Here is an 18,381-nt window from a genome sequence, read left to right as displayed (position 1 = left end):
TCCCTCACCAAATCTGCATTTCTTAACTCTCTCCTATAGCCCAAACCTTTTTTTAAATTTTATTTTAACCTCAATCCCAGCAGCCTACACTGTCAGGGTCTATTCTTCCCTTGACCTTTGCCTGAAGCAAGACAATGTCTGAGTGTGTGTGTTTGCATTTGCTGGAGACGACTATAACTAGTACTGCAGTTGAAAGGGATGTTTTCCTGGAATTTGCTGTTCGAGTTGAAGTACAGATTTAAGCTCTACGAATAAAGAAAACCAAAGAAGAATTGATGTCTTTGAATTATGGTGTTGATTAAGAATATTGAATATACCACAGACTGCCAGAAGAACGAACAAATCTGTGTTGGAGGAAGTACAGCCAGAATGCTCCTTAGAAGCAAAGATGGCAAGACCTCGTCTCCCACACTTTGGACGTGTTATCAGGAGGGACCAATCCCTGGAGAAGGACATCACGCTTGGTAAAGTACAGGGTCAGCAAAAGAGAGGAAGACCTTCAATGAGTTGTATTGACACAGTGGCTGCAACAACGGGCTCAAGCATAACAAAAACTGTGAGGAGAGCACAGGACCCAGCAGTGTTTCTGTTGTACATAGGGTTGCTATAAGTCAAATTGGACTTGATGGCACCTAACAGCAACAACGTTATATGGAACCATATGGTCACTTAAATGAGCTGACTCAGGAATTCAGTGATATTCAGAGCAGTGCTACTCAAATTTTGGTCTGTAGACTAAGTAGCATCAGCATCCCTCAAAACTTATTAAAAATACAATTTCCTTGGGACCCACTCTGTGCTTACTGAACCAGAACTTCTGGGCTTGGGTTTCTGTGTTTTAACAACCTCTCTAGAAGATTATCATGCATAGTAAATTTTGAGAAGTTCAGATCTAGAGCATCATTTTCATAATAACATGTATTGCAAGTTCCAAATAAACAATTTGGAAATTCACATTCGGAGACAACCCATCATTTAGCGCAGACACTACTGGCTTTATTAAAATGGGAAATAAGACAACCTCATTTATTTTTGATAGATGGCTATTGATACTGTCCTCAAGTAGCAGATCAGGTAATAACCCTCTGTTTCTACCTCTCACCTCAAGGTGATCTACTTGTCTGTACATCCTTGGCCAACACAAGAGTTTCACATACACCTGATATGTGAGGATAGAAAAAGCCTCAGATAAGCAGAAAAGATGAAGTTGGCTTATCTTTCTCAGATTTTAGGTTTATTTGTTCTTGCCCTAATATTATTATACTATCTGTATCTTTATGATTCTGCCATGCTGTTTAATCATAGGATATAATCAAATTTCCAGAAAGAGGTTTTAATTGTTAATGAGTATTAGTTAACTCATTTGGTAAAAAAAAAAACATTTGGAGATGGTGTAAACGAGAATCAAATCCTGTTATGGACAAAAGAGTAACCAAACAAGTCCAGGAAGAAAAACCTCCCCGTCATACACTAATTATTCTTGAAGACATACCTTGATATTTTGATATATGGGTAGAAATTCAGGGAATAGTAACACCTTCTTAAAAATATAAGGCTATTAATAATATTAAAGATCTGTCATATTGTGATGGAAAAAGACTTTTTCAGGAGGCACCCAGAAATAAATTTGATTCCAATTTGGAAGTCAAGCCCTCTGTTGGCTAAATCAAAAGCTAGGGTTTGTGAGAGGTACCTCAAGTTGGATTTGACCAGGAAAGATGGAGTGACAAAACTAAAATTTAGAGATTTATGGATGGGGGGAATAGAATGTCATTGGAGATAACACTTGCCTAGATTGAGTTTAATGTGGCCTTTTGGGGAAGAGATAAATGTTACCAGCTGAAATGCAGAAACAAGGTCTTAGAGCAAAAGAATTACACTAGGCAAAAGAAAAATCAGTATAAAACCTTTTTAAGGCTGTACTTACATTATCAGGACTGGGAGACATTATCCTAAACATTCTAGAAGTGAAGTCTATACAAGGTCTCACAGATCACCTGGGATGAAAAGAACTGGTTCATAGAGTCCACCACAGGCTTCTCTTCTGCCAAGCTCCGAGCATTTAAGAAGAGCTGTCTCCTGCCTGGCATTCCAGTATGAGAGATTTGAAAGGTGGTCTTATAGTCAATTTGCCACAATGAGGTTGGGCTTCAATAGAGGACATAAGACTGAAAAGGTCAATCATTCTGGATTAGTCAAACTTGAAAATATAGTTTGAGAGTAAGATTGGAGGGTTGGAAATTCTAGAAACAGGGAGACAGATAAGACAAATGTGCTAAACCTATGACCAGTAGAAAAAAGATGAAGATCTTTTCAGATGTTCACCACTTGGCATATACAATTGGGGTTTGAAGAAATCTATCTTTTCATAGTGAAGTTATGGAACAGTTATGAGAACTTAGAATGACCCTCATCTGTTGTTGGTGAGAATGTAAATTGTGCAGCTGCTGTGGGAAACAGTTTAATGGTTCCTCGAGAAGTTATACACAGACTTACCGTATGACCCAGAAATTCCCCTCCTAGGAATATACCCAAGAAAACTGAAAACATAAGGTCACGACATGAATGCTAATAGCTGCATTATTCATAATAACCAGAAAGTAGACATAACCCAAATGTTCATCAACTGAGGAATGGATAAGCAAAATGTGGCATATTTCTATAATGTAATATTATTCAAACATAAAAAGGCATGAAGTACTGATACACGTTACAATATGTATCAAGATGGATAAACCTCTATAACATGCTAAGTCAAAGAAGTCAGACACATAAGACCACATATTTTATCATTCCGTTTCTATATAAAATATGAAATATCCAGAAGGGGTGAATCCATAGAGACAGAAAGCAATTAGTGGTTTTCAGGGACTGGAGGAAGTTGGAAATGGGGAGTGATTGCTTAATGGGTATGGATTTTTTTTTTTTTTTAAGCAGAAAGTGATACAAATGTTTTAGAACTATATAGAGGTGATGGTTACACAACATTGTGAATACACAAAATGTCACCAAACTGTACACTTTAAAAAGGTTAAATCTATGTTATATGAATTTTACCTCAATGATTAAAAAAAAAAATCTGTCTTAGTTATTTATCTAGTGCTGCTATAACAGAAATACCTCAAGTGGGTGGCGTTAAAAAAACAGAAAATTATTCTCTCACAGTTTAGGAGGCCGGAAGTCCAAATTCAGGGCACAGGCTGTAGGGGAAGACTTTCTCTCTCTGTCAGCTCTGGGGAAGGCCCTTGTCTCTTCAGCTTCTATTCCTTGGGTCCTTGGTGATTTTCACGTGGTGTAGCACCTATCTTCCTGGTCTCTTTTCCCTGCTTCCTTGCTTAATCTGCTTTTATATCTCAAAAAAGACTGACTAAAGACACACCCTACACTATTACTCTCTCGTTAACATAACAAAGAACGCCCATTCTCAAATGGGATCATAACCACAGGTATTAACATAAATAAATAAATAAAATAAACCTGTTGCCATCAAGTCAACCCCACAGGACCAAGTAAAGTGCTTGGAAGGGTGCTTGTTGTCCTTATCTTCTGTCTGTGAAATTCTCTAAGACATAATTCCTGTTTGTTTTTCGATAAATTTTATGACAATTTTTATTTTCACAGTTTTTAATGTAAACTGATTTAAGAGGCTTACATGCTGAGAAAAATGAGCACAAGTACCAAGCTTTTTTTTTTTTAACCAACTGTTGACACAAGAAAAAAAATTAACAGCACTACCCAAATCTACCCTCTAGTGGCAAATCTAGTTCCCATAAAATAAAAATAAAAATAAAAATAATTTTTTTTTAAAAAATACCTTGGTTAAAATAGTGTGAATGTAAAACTACTATTTTAAATACAGTAAGTATTTTTCTCATAAAGTTATTAGCTGCAAGTCCCTGACTGACACCTTACAGAATTAATTTTTATAAAATAGTGAAATTTTAGAGTGGGAAAAGCAACACCATTACTAGATTTGCAGCAGCTCCAAAGCATATTTCAGCATTAATGGCGTATGTCTAGACCTGGATGTTATCAGAAAGATCTAAATAATATTAGGTCATTTAAAACTCAATTTTGACTTCAAAACCGTTTTTACAACTGAAGAACCTGTGTATGCTTTAGTAAAAAAAGCAAATTATCAACGCCGTTTAAGCTATTCCTGAGACATGTGTGCTTTACTCAAAGCATCTTGTAGCTAAAGGCTGGGATGTCAATAACAGCATGAAGCATGAGGTTACTGGTATGATAACTAGGGTAATAGCACAAGTAGAAATTTCAACTGCTTTTTTGTTTCATATCTGAATAAACTGAAGTTGATAATAACAAAAAAAACCCCAACCAAACCCATTGCTGTCGAGTCAATTCCAACTCATAGCGACCCTATAGGACAGAGTAGAACTGCCCCACAGGGTTTCCCAGGAGCAGCTGGTGTTTTCCAAATGCCGACCTTTTGGTTAGCAACTGAGATCCTAACCACTGCGTCACCAGTGGAAGTATAAGGATCAGTAACCTCAAACACATTTTAAGATGTGCGAATTCTCTGAGAGATATGTTATTTACCATATTTAATGAAATAAAATATAAAAAGTAATTGAGAATTGCGAAGTACTGATTATAAAGCATACCCAAATGAAAGCAAATCAACAACAGGCAAACAAAAAGTGGCCTATTAATACATTTAAAACAGTAATTCCGAGAATAGCGACTCCTGACCAGCAGCATCAGTAACACCTGGGAACTTGTTAGAAATGCAAATTCTTAGACTCAGCTTACCCACTGCTGTCGAGTCGATTCCGACTCATAGCGACCCTATAGGGCAGAGTAGAACTCCCCCATACGGCTTCCAAGGAGGACCTGGTAGATTCGAACTGCTGACCTTTTGGTTAGTAGCTGCAGCTCTTAACCATTACACACCACCAGGGTTTCCAGACTTAGCCCTATCGAATCAGGAACATGGGGGGTGGGGCCTAGCAATTTGTCTTTGAACAAGCTGTGCAGGTGATTCTGATACACTCCACAGGTTGATGTTTGTAGGCTGTTCTCCGTGGCATTTCTGCATTTCTGGGTCAGTTTTTGTTCCAGACTACCTTTTTTCAAGAATGTTTGAAGAGTGAACAGTCTTAGAAGACAAAGGTAGTATCTCTCTCCAAGACAGAGGGCAGATTTGCTCCTGACCAGTATAATAGAGATAATGCCTCCCTCTGCGGAAAAGATTGGGCAGGTTTGCTGGCAACCCTATTTATAACTTTTGTGAGCACTCACTATGTTCCTTATACTAATGGAGGGTACGAAATACTCTTGATCTTATTTATATTTTATACACTAAACTCTGCCATAGCATGATAAGCCAAATCTGTTGCCATCGAGTTGATTCCAATCCATAGGGACCCTAAAGGACAAAGTAGAACTGCCCCATAGGGTTTCCAAGGAGCACCTGGTGGACTCAAACTGCGGATCTTTTGGTTAGCAGCTGTAGCTCTTAACTACCATACCACCAGGATTTCCATAGCATGATAAGTGGGGTCCAAAAAGCTAAATTCCATAAAATATGAGGTTACAATATTGTGAGGGTTAATAAAATTTCCCAGGTGATCCTGCACTTTATAGAAATTATGTAAGTTTGGAGATGCCATATTTTGGCTGGTGTTGGTTGTACATTGTGACTTAAATATCAGTTGGAATGTTCCTGGGTCCTATGGTTGCCAGGATGATGGCAGTGATTTAAAAAACCTTCTAGTTAGTTGGTGCCTGTTTTGTGGGTCAAGATGAGGGCAGAGTGATACCAGGATGTAGGACATACCCTTCACCTCCCAACTTCCTGAACCGGGGTTACCTGTTGCTTCCCAGCGGAGCCTTGATTTTAAGTTTCAGGGGGGCTTGGCAGTAAAAGGGAGCTGATTCCAATTCAGTTTATATTCCAGTTTGTATTTCGTGGGTTTAACATGCAAAGCAGTGAGTAGTATCCACAGTGTACCAATAGAGAGGCTGAGCTTAAGTCATAATGAATGCTTTACTCGGATCAAGCTTATGTAAAAGGGGCCAGTCATTCAAACCTAAGTCTGTTTTTTGACAATATTCATGATTCATGGTTCAAAATCTAAGCTGACTTAAGAAAAGAAACAATGGGAAAGTAGCAAAAAAAAGTTTACCTGCCCTGGAATGTGTTATCTCAGGTGTTTCTAGATAAATTTCCAAAGGAAAAATCAAAATTTAAAAAAATGAAAATAGAAACCAGGAAGTTTATTGATGCCAGTTTATTTCTAAAGTCAAATTTTTCAGGAAGAAGCACTACATCTCAAATATGACAGAAAGCCTCGTGTGAAAAAAGAAAGGATTTTGAATAAAGAAATGGATAATTCTTTAAATCCAGAACTACTTAGTATTTTCTGCTATCATAGAAACAATTTCATTGTAAACTTCTTGAGGGGCATTCATTGCCCAGATAAAGTCTAAGTGGTTGTAAGGAGGAATCTCCTTGTGGTAAATGAGATTAGGGAGCTGTGGAAGCAAAATGCCAACATCTTGAGGGTCTGCCAGCCAGTCGTTTCCACCGTTCCACACAGCAATTGGCACATGCATGTCTGACACTTCGTAGTAGGGAGGTGTGGGCTAAAATTGAGAGGAAGACAAGAGTTTTCTTAGGTAACCATGCTTTATGAACCAAAACCAAACCCGTTGTCATCGGGTCGATTCCAACCTATAGTAACCCTATGGAACCGAGTAGAACTGCCCCACGGGGCTTCCAAGGAGTGGCTGGTGGATTCGAACTGCTGACCTTTTGGTTAGCAGCTGTAGCTCTTAACCATTACACCACCAGTCAGTAAGTTAGAGAACTGTATTTTGTTGAAATTTTGGTTTTACTAAATATTAGTTCAAATTATCAGCCCCATTTCCTGTTTTCAGAAAATGATCATTCATGCATAGATTTTAAGGAGATTCATAAAGCAGGACAAGGAAACAAAGGAATCACTTCCAATTTTCTGACTGTACATGGAGAATTCGCTGGTTTTGTTAGAACATGCTCTCAACAATAGTAATCTAAGACAGTAAAAATTTTTCCATTCTGATCTACGTAATAGCCAACTTTCCACAACAAAACATTATGTGCAATTGTCCACAGTATTTTAGTACTCTCTTTTATATTCTCTTATGTATTCAAGAAAAGGGAAGAGTGTAGAAAATATCCATAGTAATAAACTTACTTTCCTTTACTTGTATTGTTCAAAGAGTTTCCTAGATGCTAACTCCTGGCTCTTAAATTCGTGCCACTTCTTCAGTTAGTTGAAGACCAACTTGCCCTGTTACTAGATTGGTTAGAGACAGGACAGATGTAGGGATTGAGTATTCCAGATTCCACTTGGCCCTCCAAGATGGAGTCTTCTGATTACTGGTATTAGAGCCCAGTAGAAAGATGAATTCAAAGCAAGCCTGTGTTCTGGAGGCTTGAGGAAGCAGTGATTGGGAGAAAAATGTGTCTTCAATAAAAATTTGAAATCATGGTGTTCTGAACACCTCTTTATGTACATCAAAGATGTAAAGAAAAAGGTGGGTATCTTCTCCATATAAGATATTACTTTGAAAATACATAAATCCTTACCAAATGAGTCATGGAAACAAATGAAAATTAGTAAAGTTGTTTAGTTATTACCTAGATGGAAAAATTGGGGGTAGAGTGAGGAAGAAGAGGGTTGCCAAAAAATTCAGGGTACTTCCTTGTTTCAAATTAGCCAATGATAAGCTAAGAGTTTACCCTGAGTTAAGGGCTAATAGTATTCCATTAATTCCTGTCAATAACTCCCTGAGGCTGGGCGGAGAGGTGAAGAAATCATTGCATAAACTTCTATTGATCCCAGGTGGGATGAACTCCAAAGCCTGGGTTCTTTGTGCTACAAGTATGAGGACTGGGTTCACTGAGGCCCACACAACATGTCTGCCTATACTATGAGGCTCCTGTCTGCCAAAAGTGTTTCCAGCCTTGACCTGTAAGTATACCACCATTCTCTTCTACTTCTCTGGGAATGCATTTCATTGAAATCACTCATTCTGGTTAGAAGACAAAGGACAGGGCATTGTTTGAGAAGACAGGGATTCCATCTCTATCGCATGAAGAGTTAGAACAATTAGTTTATTATACCTGTTAATTGCACTTTAGGAAGGGGAGAACAGAACTATGGAGGTATGAGATACAGAGCTGTTCTGTTTACTGTGTGTATGGGGTGGGGGTGCGATAAGTTCAGGGAAGCATCTCACACATGGAGGTGTGGTTCTTTGAGGGAAGCTTAAATGAGCACAGCCAGTGAAGCATGAGCACAGTTACATGGGAGAATGAGAGAGTGGGATGAGGTTCAACGTGATAGAGTGATTCCAGGGAAATAATTGTCTACTTTTTTATAAGTCCCTTAAGGCTAGGTCTGGACCCCAACATTCCTTTGGAAAATATATTCATGATTATCATAATTTCTTCTTTAACATTTTACGTCTTTGTCTTTAAAAAGTGAATAATTTCAACTTTAAGAAGCTTACCTGATTATAGTGTATTATATTCTGAGTGGGGCTTCCCCAGTTAAAAGCTTGGAATTTCCCAGACTTAATAGCCTAAGGTAAGAAAAGAAAGAAAGGAAAAAAAAAAAAAAAAGCCTGACTATTAACAAATTCATGGAAACACAAAGAAATAAAAACTCTTCTCACTATGTAAAAAATAAAATTCAACCATTTCCAAGTAGTTATGGCTTAAATTTAAACAATTATTAGAAAACATTTTCATTTCAAAAATAAAGATTATTACTCACCCAAGGCAAGATATTTATGCAACTTTAACATGCAGCTATGCTTGAAATATTTTTTCCTGCATAAAACTAATTCATTTCTTTTTACCCAAGCATCTGTTTTCACAAGATTTTCACTGGCATGGATTAATAGTTATTTTCAGCTGGTATTCACATGCCAGAAAATGTCTCTACTTTTGAAAGAATCTGCTTTAGGTAAAGTGCTAGGTTTCAGGCCCATGAAAAAAAGTTTTAACAAACATTTGCAAACTGATACCTGGGTCCAGTGGAGCATGTTTTGAACAGAAGTTCCTGCTGGATTATGTGATAGATACACATCCAAGCGACTCTAGGAAGCAATAAACATGCACTTAGACACACATACTCAGTTTCTCTGGAGAAACTACTGAAGTTGTCAAGGATTTCATTTTACTTGGATCCACAATCAATGCCCATGGAAGCAGCAGTCAAGAAATCAAATGACATATTACATTGGGTGAATCTGCTGCAAAAGACCTCTTTAGATGTTGCTTTAAGGACTAAAGTGTGTCTGGCCCAAGTCATGGTATTTTCAATCACCTCATGTTTATGCAAAAGCGGGACAATGAATAAGGAAGACGAAAGAAGAATTGATACATTTGAGTTATGGTGTTGGCAAAGAACATTGAATATGCAGGTAGTCCCTGATTTACGTTGGGGTTCTGTTCTGATGACTGTGTGGTAAGTCAGTTCTGATGTTAACATCAGCCAATTATGAGCTGCAACATTGTATGTAGAGCATATTACTAATGATAAGATGTAAAACAAACAAACAAAAACAATACACAGTTGTAGGTGTGGTTTGTTGTAACTCAAATACATTGCAAGTTTGGAATTATCTGTACCATGGACTGCCAGAAGAACGAACAAATCTGTTTTGGAAGAAAGATAGCCAGAATGTTCCTTAGAAGAGAGAATGGCAAGACTTTGTCTTACATACTTGGGACATGTGATCAGGAGGGACCAGCCAGGCCCTGGAGAAAGACATCGTGCTTGGTAAAGTCCAGGGTCAGCGAAAAAGGGGAGGACCCTCAACGAGATGGATTGACACAGTAGCTGCAACAATGGGCTCAACTATAGCAACAGTTGTAAGGATGGTGCAGAGCAGGGCAGGCTTTCGCCTGCTGTACAGAGGGTAGCTAAGGATAGCCCCTACTGAAGGATGTAAGCCACATAGTTGCACATCACTTTAGAGTTTGCAAATTGCAAATTGCATGTGTTAACTCGTTTAACTTGCAGGGACTCAATGAGAAGAGCTTATCATCTCCATCTTAGCAAAAGGAAAATCGAAGCTCAAAGAGTTTTAGAGAAATGCCCGTGGTCAGACAGCTAGTAACAGAGTCAAGCCAGAAACTTTAATCTAGGTCTCTGAATCTAAATTCTCAGCTTTTTCTTCTTCTCTACCTAGTGCCAGACGGCAATGATTTAAATGTCCACACACAGTCTTTTGTCTTAGCAGAACTATAAATATATATAGTATATTTACCAATTGTTGTGATACAGGGACCCTAATCTGCCTTGCTCCGGCCACAGACAATACTCTGGAGTCCCCTCTCAGGTTACATAACGGATCTTAATGTTACTACATAGAAGATCTTCTTAGGGGAGCAAAGCATCTCTTCTCCTATTTATCACACAGAAGATTAATTCTCTAATTTCTTTTGTTCTCTATGTCTCCATATAAAGATTATTTTCTTATGAGACACTTGTTAATGGAATGCAGTAATCTGTGCTGCCTTTTCTTAGAGTGATAAGGATATATTGCTCTGTGGTACTCCATATATGGAATGGCAAACATCCCCAGAACCATGAAGAGGGACTCCCTTCCAAGAGAGGAAGGGGAGGCACTTGTTTGCTATGCAGATGAGAAAAAAGGAAACTTTTATTTATATACAGTATTTTAAAATATCCAGAGACGATCATTAGCATTGAGAAAGATTTGAACTGAATCTCCTTGCTGTCCATGAGGCCAGAAGTCATATCTGTCTCCTAGTTGCTGTGTCCCGAGTAAGTGCAACATGACACTTAGCAGTGTCTCAATAAATACTGTTTAGTGAATTTAGGGAGCCCTGGTGGCTCAGTGGTTAGCACTCAGCTGCTAACCAAAAAGTTGGCAGTTTGAATCAACTAGCCACTTCATGGAAGAAAGATGTGGCAGTCTGCTTCCATAAAGTTTATAGCCTTGGAAACCCTATGGGGCAGTTCTCATCTGAGTCAGAATTGACTTGATGGCAACGGGTTTTTTGTTGTTTGTTTTGGCGTGAATATAGGGGACTTTACTATAAGTAGAATTATACTTTCTTATCAATAAACTTTTCTTAGGTGTTCAAGGTTATATAATTAAACTGACAAATTTGAGTGAGAATAGTTGGCTATGTATAATAGTAACAGTAGCAAAACATATGATATTTCATGTGCTGTACGCTGTTTTTGGAAAGCCTGGTAGCATAGTGGTTAAGAATTCGGCTGCTAACCAAAAGGTTGGCAGCTCACATCCACCAGGTGCTCCTTGGAAACCCTATGAGGCTGTTCTACTCTGTCCTATACGGTCACTATAAGTCAGAATCCACTCCAGGGCAATGGGCTTTTTTTTTTTTTTAATTAAAAAAAAAAAAACAAAATAGGGTCGATATGAGTCAGAATCAACTCAATGGCAGTGGGTTTTGTTATGTTTTGTTCTGTAATATGCTTTGTATTATGTACTATGCTTTATATATTTATCACTAATCTTTACAGTAACCCGTTTTGTGGATGAAGAAACCAAAACAGAGACATTTTAGACTGTTCTAAAGGTAGAATTTGAACTTAGGCTCTTAATTTGAGTTCACACTCTTTAATTACTTTAGGATACTGTGTTTTATGACGTAAGTTCCAAAACCCAAACGCAATGCAAGGCAAATAAAATAGCAGATAAAGAGTATGGGAAAGGCCTTACATAAATGGTTTCTGTGAAACAGGCTTTATGAAATTTATGGGAATGACTATCAGCATTAAAAATATTTATGAGAACATTTATTCAATGCCTAGACATTTTGCCCGCAGAGAACTTGTCAAAATATATGCGTAAGACTTTCTCTCACAGAATTCAAATGTCACACAAATTATTTAGGTGGTCATAAGTGACTAAAGAAACCTGGTAGCATAGTGGTTAAGAGCTACGGCTGCTAACCAACAGGTCAGCAGTTCGAATCCACCAGGCGCTCCTTGGAAACCATATGGGGCAGTCCTACTCTGTCCTATAGGGTCGCTATGAGTCAAAATTGACTCGACAGCAACGGGTTTAAGTGACTAATGAGTTTTTTGTTTGTTTCTACATGTTATTTACTTAAGGGAGTAACTGAGGATAGTTGGGATGATGGAAGGGAACTGGAAGTGACAACATTGGGGGCAATGACTTGTGATTTCTCTTGGGTTTATCTGCCTATCATGGACATGTTTCTGAAGCTATTCCTAGTTCTTAGAAAATGCCATTTATAAGTGATAAAAAAAGTACTCAAAGATATTGCTTAAAATATTCAGGATAGAAATTGTAAATGGATACAAACTGTGTTCAAGTTCTTAATGTCGAATCCGCAAATGAGAAATAAGGCATTGCTGCAGATGTCCTTGAATGTCTCACGGGTGCATACTTCAGTAGCAAGAAATTGATCAAAATAGTCGTGTGGGAAAAATACTTTGTCACCAAAAATAACCTGGAAAATAAAGGCATCATTAGAGGTTTGCTGGGTTCAAGCTGCAGAAAAGACTCAATTTAAGTAGTTTTTTTGTACAGGAGTGATTTTTTTTTTTTTTTTTGGAGTGATTAGGCTGATGATATTTTCCTATTTCTACGTGTTGTTTTAGGGTCGCTTTGAATCGGAATTTTTTTTTGAATCGGAATTGACTTGATGGCAGTGGGTTTGGTTTTGTTTCAGGAACTTCAAATACTTTAATTCTCACAGTAAAGTTGTGAACTAAAAATATTTATTATTTTATTTAGTACTGTACTGGCTGCTGAGAAGTAGGAAACACAAAGTGTTACAGTCTAGTTGGGGTGTTAAAAGTAATGGAACAAAACACTTTCTCCTCTTCCGTTCCCTTCCCTTTTCTTCTTATCCATTTTCTTCCCAGTTTCCATGGCTCAAGTGGCTTAGTTTTTTAAGTTGACCATTTTGGGGTTTTTGTTTTTATTTCCCTTTCTCCACCCCAGGAGTGGAATTGCAGCCTTGGTGTTGCCGAGTAGGGTGCTTGGTAACTGAAACATCTATGAAGGAGCAAAAATACTTCCAGGCCTTTGCACCCCATAAAAGCTAATCGAGAATAACTCCATACATAGAAATCTAATAGGCTGTAGCAGGGATTTAAACATGCTAAAAAACAAGATAAAGGTATGCATTTCTATTCTTGGATACAAAGAAATGATTGTCCATCAGGTTTTGTGTTTGTTTCATTTTCATTCTTACCACTTTGAAATCCAGAGCAATTTGTTATCTTAGATTTAAGTTAATTAAAAAGAATCACATACCTTGAAAAGAAATGTCGGAATAAGTGCCAGTTTGTTTAAAAGGCTTTTGGTATACTTCACAGTGGCAACTGGAGCTAAAGCATAAAAGGTTGTGATTCTTTCAGCCAACTCGGGATTGGTAGAAAAGGCAATAAAACCTGAAAGAGAACAAGGAACCAGTTTAGAAGATGTGTTTTCATTGTTGGTTTTTGTTGTTGTTGATGTTCTTCTTTATAAGTGTGATAACAAAACCAAAAACCATTGCCGTCGATTCCAACTCATAGCGACTCTATAGGACAGAGTAGAACTGCCCCATAGGGTTTCCAAGGAGTGGCTGGTGGATTCCAACTGCTAACCTTTTGGACAATCTGGAAATTAGCACCTCTGCTTGTGCAAAGTGATCATATTTTAGCATATTTATTTTATTCTCATAGAATTTCTATGGGAATAAGAAACTAGAACTTTAAAAATGTTATAATAAACTCTTTTATCTGGCATCAGAAAATAGGTCAGATTTAGGATAATCACATAATGACAAAAAAGAGTTATTATTTATACTACATACCGATTTTGATGAATTTAACATGAGTAGAGCATACAACTATAGGTATTAAAAGCACAAGTTTGAAATCTGATCAAACTGCTTTTGAATCTTGGCTCTGTCATCTGTCATCTTTGTGACCTTGGACAAGTTGCCTAAACTCTAAAATCCTCAGTTTCCTCTTCTGAAATATGGGGCTAATAATGAGTACTTCATTAGATTGTTTAGGAATTAACTACATGAGGAGAATCATATAATGCATTTGCCATGTACTTGGTGCATTGTAAATACTTGATAAATGGCTAGCCAACAGAATTCAAACATCTCCATATAATAAATATATTTAGCTTTGTCTGTAATTAGTTGGTTTTCCAAGCAGTAACATATTAGTACACTGGGATGTGATCAAACAGTTAAATTCTCTACAACTTAATTATATAGGATGATTCCACCCCATTGCTTATAATGACATATTGATTATCTGAGCTATCCTATTTACTCCCCGTATTACTTTGCACAAATTATTTACCACCCCCGGCCCCATTTTGTCCTTATATCACCGTGTTGTGTAGGGATTAAATTATATAATGAATGAAAAGCACTTAGTGTGGTACTCAGCATGCCTACCACAATGGACTAAACTTCCTGGCTTTGACTGCCTTTACATACCAATGGTGGTCCCCTGGGAATGGCCAACATAATGCAGCTTCTCCTGGCCAGTTTTCTTCACAATGAAGTCGATTGTGGCTGGAAGGTCATATTTAGCCATTTCATCAAAACTGCAATTAAAAAAAGATAAAATAAAACTGAATGCATGGCCTTGCTATAGTTTCTAAAATTCAAGCATATTTATAGCTCAATTTCCCTTTGAGAAATAGAAAGCTAGATTTCCTAAGCATTTCAGCTTGTAGAACATTAATGAGCATGACATTCCCTTTTGGGTGGCTTCTTATGCACAATGACATCATTTCCAAATAGTGACTATTTAATCCACATGAGATAGTATCTATACGTGGGGAATTATTTCTATCCCTGAAACTGCACATCAAACTTAATAATTATTTATAGGCTATGTTGCTGTGCCATTTAATATCAACCCTTTCCCTCTCTATTTCACAGATCAACCAGAATTATCTTTTGAAAGTGAAAATTGGATACGTCACTCCCCTGTTTAAAAACTTTTCAATAGCTTCTCCTGGCAGCTCCAATGAGTTTCAAGGTTCTCACGAGGCCTGCTCAGCCCTGCCTGATCTGGCTTTTCCCAGCATCTCCATTCTCAGGCCGCTCTCCCTCTTCCTTATAACACTGTGGACACACTGGCTTCCATTCGGTTCTTGGAAATCTGTGAGCACTCTTGTGCCTCAGCATCAACAGCCTAACTCTCCCCTGTCTTTTACTTCCATCAGAATTTCCAGTAGTAAGGAAGAGGGCCAGTGAAAGAAAACCTTTGATAATCTCATCAGTGTTCTTATTTCATCTTTCCCACTCCTATTGATGATGATTCAGTAAGCTGATCCTCTAACCCTCAACTTGCTTCAGCCATATTGTTCATTCCATTTGGAAATCCATATTCAGTGACCTCACTCATAGTGAGTACTGAGCAAGGAAGGTTTGAAGGAAAAAAGGCCCTTAGAATGAGGTATATGGAAGAAACTGAGAAGAGATTTTAAAAGAAAAATGACTTTTTCCTTCTGGTACTTGGAGTGTATTTGTCAGTGGGGGGCTAGATTGGAAGGGGAAAATACCCATGCATTTTTAAAGCCATATATATATGTATGTATGTATGTATGTATGTATGTATCTGTATGAGCAACTGACTTGAATTGTAATCTTTCACTTAAAGCACACACGAAAAAGTTAAATATATATTAAATATATTTAACTTTATATATAAAGTTAACTTTTTTGTGTGTGCTTTAAGTGAAAGTTTACAATTGAAGTCAGTTTCTCATACAAAATCTTACGTACACATTGTTATGTGACCCTAGTTGGTCTCCCTACAATGTGACAGCACACTCCTCCTCTCCACCCTGTATTTCCCGTGTTAATATACATTTTTAATTGCCCATTTTTAATTGTCTCTCTCCTTTACTGGGCCTTGGTGGTAGAGTGGTTAAGCTCTCGGCTGCTAACCAAAAGTTTGGCAGTTCAAATCCACCAGCTGCTCCTTGGAAAACCTATGGGGGCAGTTCTACTCTGTCCTACAGGGTCACTATGAGTCAGAATCAACTAGATGGCAAGGGGTTTGGTTTTGGTTTTCTTCTTTACCTGAAAGCCCAGAATTCAACTGAGTCTGGTGAATAGTATATATTTCTCCTGGCCCAGGTATTTCCTCTGCTGTTCCCCAGCCACACGTCATAACCAGCATCCGCCAGAATAAAGGCCAGGCTGTTGTTGGGCAGATTGGCAATCCAGTTCGTGGCCGATGCAAGCAAACCATGCTGCAAAAATACTACAGGCCTTTGGCCTAAAGAAAGAAAATTTAAAAATATTACAAACACACTCCTTAACATCTATATAGAAAAATACCTGTCTTGAAAGAATAGTAGCACCAAGGAGAATATCATATCTTCTTTTCTAAGAAAAACATGAAGATAAAACAACCTTTCATAGACTTTAAATAAGTTTATTTGATTAAGTTGAGTAATTTTGAATATCTTATTTGATTGTGGTGAGCTAACCTAAAGGTTGGCGGTTCGAATTTATCAGCTGCTCGAAAAGTTGTGGCAGTCTGCTTCCATAAAGATGGATAACCTTGGAAACCCTATAGGGTGGTATTACTCTGTCCTATATTTTTTTTTATAGGGTCACTATGAGTCAGAATCAACTTGGCATACAACAACACCAAAAATTACCACATTTTACACTTCAAATATGTGAAGTATATCATGTGCAAATTATTCCTCAGGTGTTGTTGTTAGATGCCATTGATTCAACTTCAACTCACAGCGACCCCATGTGACAGAGCAGAACTTGCCCACAGAGTTTTCTAGGCTATAATCTTAAAAAAAAAAAAAAAAATTGAAAAAATTTTATTCTAAGGAAATACACCAATATGTTAAGTGTACTCTGGGCATTAAGTTATAGATGGATTTTCTTTTTCTTCTTCCTGTTTATTCTTTTAGTACTTTACAATTTTTCTACAATGAGAAAAAGATAAATTTTTACAGTATTATAAAAAAAAACTTTTTTTTCTTATCAAAAATGACTTTCATCTATTTAGGAAATGAGACTCAAATTGCCTCTTTCCCCTCCCCTCTGCAACACAAACCCTGGGTAACTTTTCCTCATCCTCTAAGACTCAGCTCAGTTACTGCCTCTGAGAGAAAGCTTTCCTTGACTTCCCCAAGCTGGCTTAAGTCCCCTCATTAAGGCTCCCAGGTTAATATCCTGTGTATAATTCTAGCACAGAATGTATACATAGTATTATAATCACCTGTTTATCAGTCTTATTGATTACATGGTGAGCTTCTGGAGGTCTGGAAATATAGCTTAATCATTATTTTCTTTCCAGAATGAACAAGACTCATTAAATCCTTAGAAATAAAAGGAGAAAAGAAAGAAGAAAAAAAGGAAGAAAGTGAGGAGAGAAAAATGAGGACAGGAAAGAAGAGATGAAGAAAGAGGAAAGGGGAAGGAAAAAAACGGGAGGGAAGAAGTTTCTACCTCCATTCCCTGAATTTGTCTTTCCATGAGGAATTCTGTTGATCTCAAGGATATAACCATCTTCAGTCACAACATCATATTCTTCATTTGGGTATCCCCAGAAGGTAATCATCTGACTCTGATGAGAAAAAAGCAAAGCTTTAAGTTTTAGGTGATTTTTTAAAATGAATCTAACAGGTAGATATTATTCATTATTTTTTAGTTAGCTATGTTTAAGCCTAAACACACCACAGTTCTAAAGCATGGTAATATCTCTTTGTTTTGTAGCCCCCCCCCCCATGACTTACAATATTCATAGTCACTTCAGGGCTTAGCGGTGTTGATTTTCCAAAGAGACCATGTGTAGTTCCAAATATGGATATCAAACTTGCCACTGTTAAAAGCAACCACATTTTGGATCTGCCTCCTCCTAAAAAAAAAAAAAGTCATGGTTAATACATTTCGCTTTCATAATACTTGTATTTTGGGTCAATTTTACCTTTATGCAAAGTAGAGAAATGCTTGGGTTGAATTATATTTTATTGGACAATAAAGTGGGACATGTGGGTCTTAGTACAGTTATTTCAAATGCTTAACTTGTTTTCATTCTATTTCCTTTGTTTAAGAACATTGCACACTAGGTTTTCAAGTCAAATTGAAGTAATCTTAATTGACAAAAATTCTTCTAATGGGCTGACATACATCACGTTTTTACTATGCCTCATGTTTGGAACTTTTGCCAACTAATTTTGAGGGCCCAAAGTAGGAAGGGGGTTTGGAGGTACTGGCATTTGAGTTCCCTAGATTCAGTCTCAAAATAATGTGCCCTAAACCCATTACAATGTATCGAATATTGTTTATAATGGCAACTCCATAAATATTTATTGCTTTGAGGTAATTATGTGAAT

General features: G+C 37.4%; 1 protein-coding gene across 2 annotated transcripts; it reads right to left on the bottom strand.

The window, feature by feature from the left end:
• Window positions 1–6,372: 6,372 nt before the first annotated feature.
• Window positions 6,373–17,889, bottom strand: LIPF (lipase F, gastric type). Of its 2 annotated transcripts, none has more exons than XM_049855334.1 (9): window positions 17,782–17,889; window positions 17,495–17,612; window positions 16,097–16,295; window positions 14,498–14,607; window positions 13,309–13,445; window positions 12,350–12,496; window positions 9,043–9,114; window positions 8,524–8,595; window positions 6,373–6,609 (listed from the first exon to the last, which is right to left on the bottom strand). In XM_049855334.1, the coding sequence occupies exons 1-9, from the start codon at window positions 17,884–17,886 to the stop codon at window positions 6,373–6,375; spliced, it is 1,197 nt and encodes a 398-aa protein (XP_049711291.1). In that variant the 5' UTR covers window positions 17,887–17,889. The 2 variants fall into 2 exon arrangements, with proteins under 2 accessions (XP_049711291.1, XP_049711292.1); XM_049855335.1 differs by having other exon boundaries at window positions 16,097–16,200; window positions 17,499–17,612.
• Window positions 17,890–18,381: the final 492 nt, after the last annotated feature.

The sequence above is a fragment of the Elephas maximus genome, chromosome 16 (genome assembly GCF_024166365.1).
Source record: "Elephas maximus indicus isolate mEleMax1 chromosome 16, mEleMax1 primary haplotype, whole genome shotgun sequence".
Lineage (NCBI taxonomy): Eukaryota > Metazoa > Chordata > Mammalia > Proboscidea > Elephantidae > Elephas > Elephas maximus.
The sequence above is the reverse complement of the archived record's forward strand: the minus strand, read 5'-3'. Positions and strand labels throughout refer to the sequence as shown.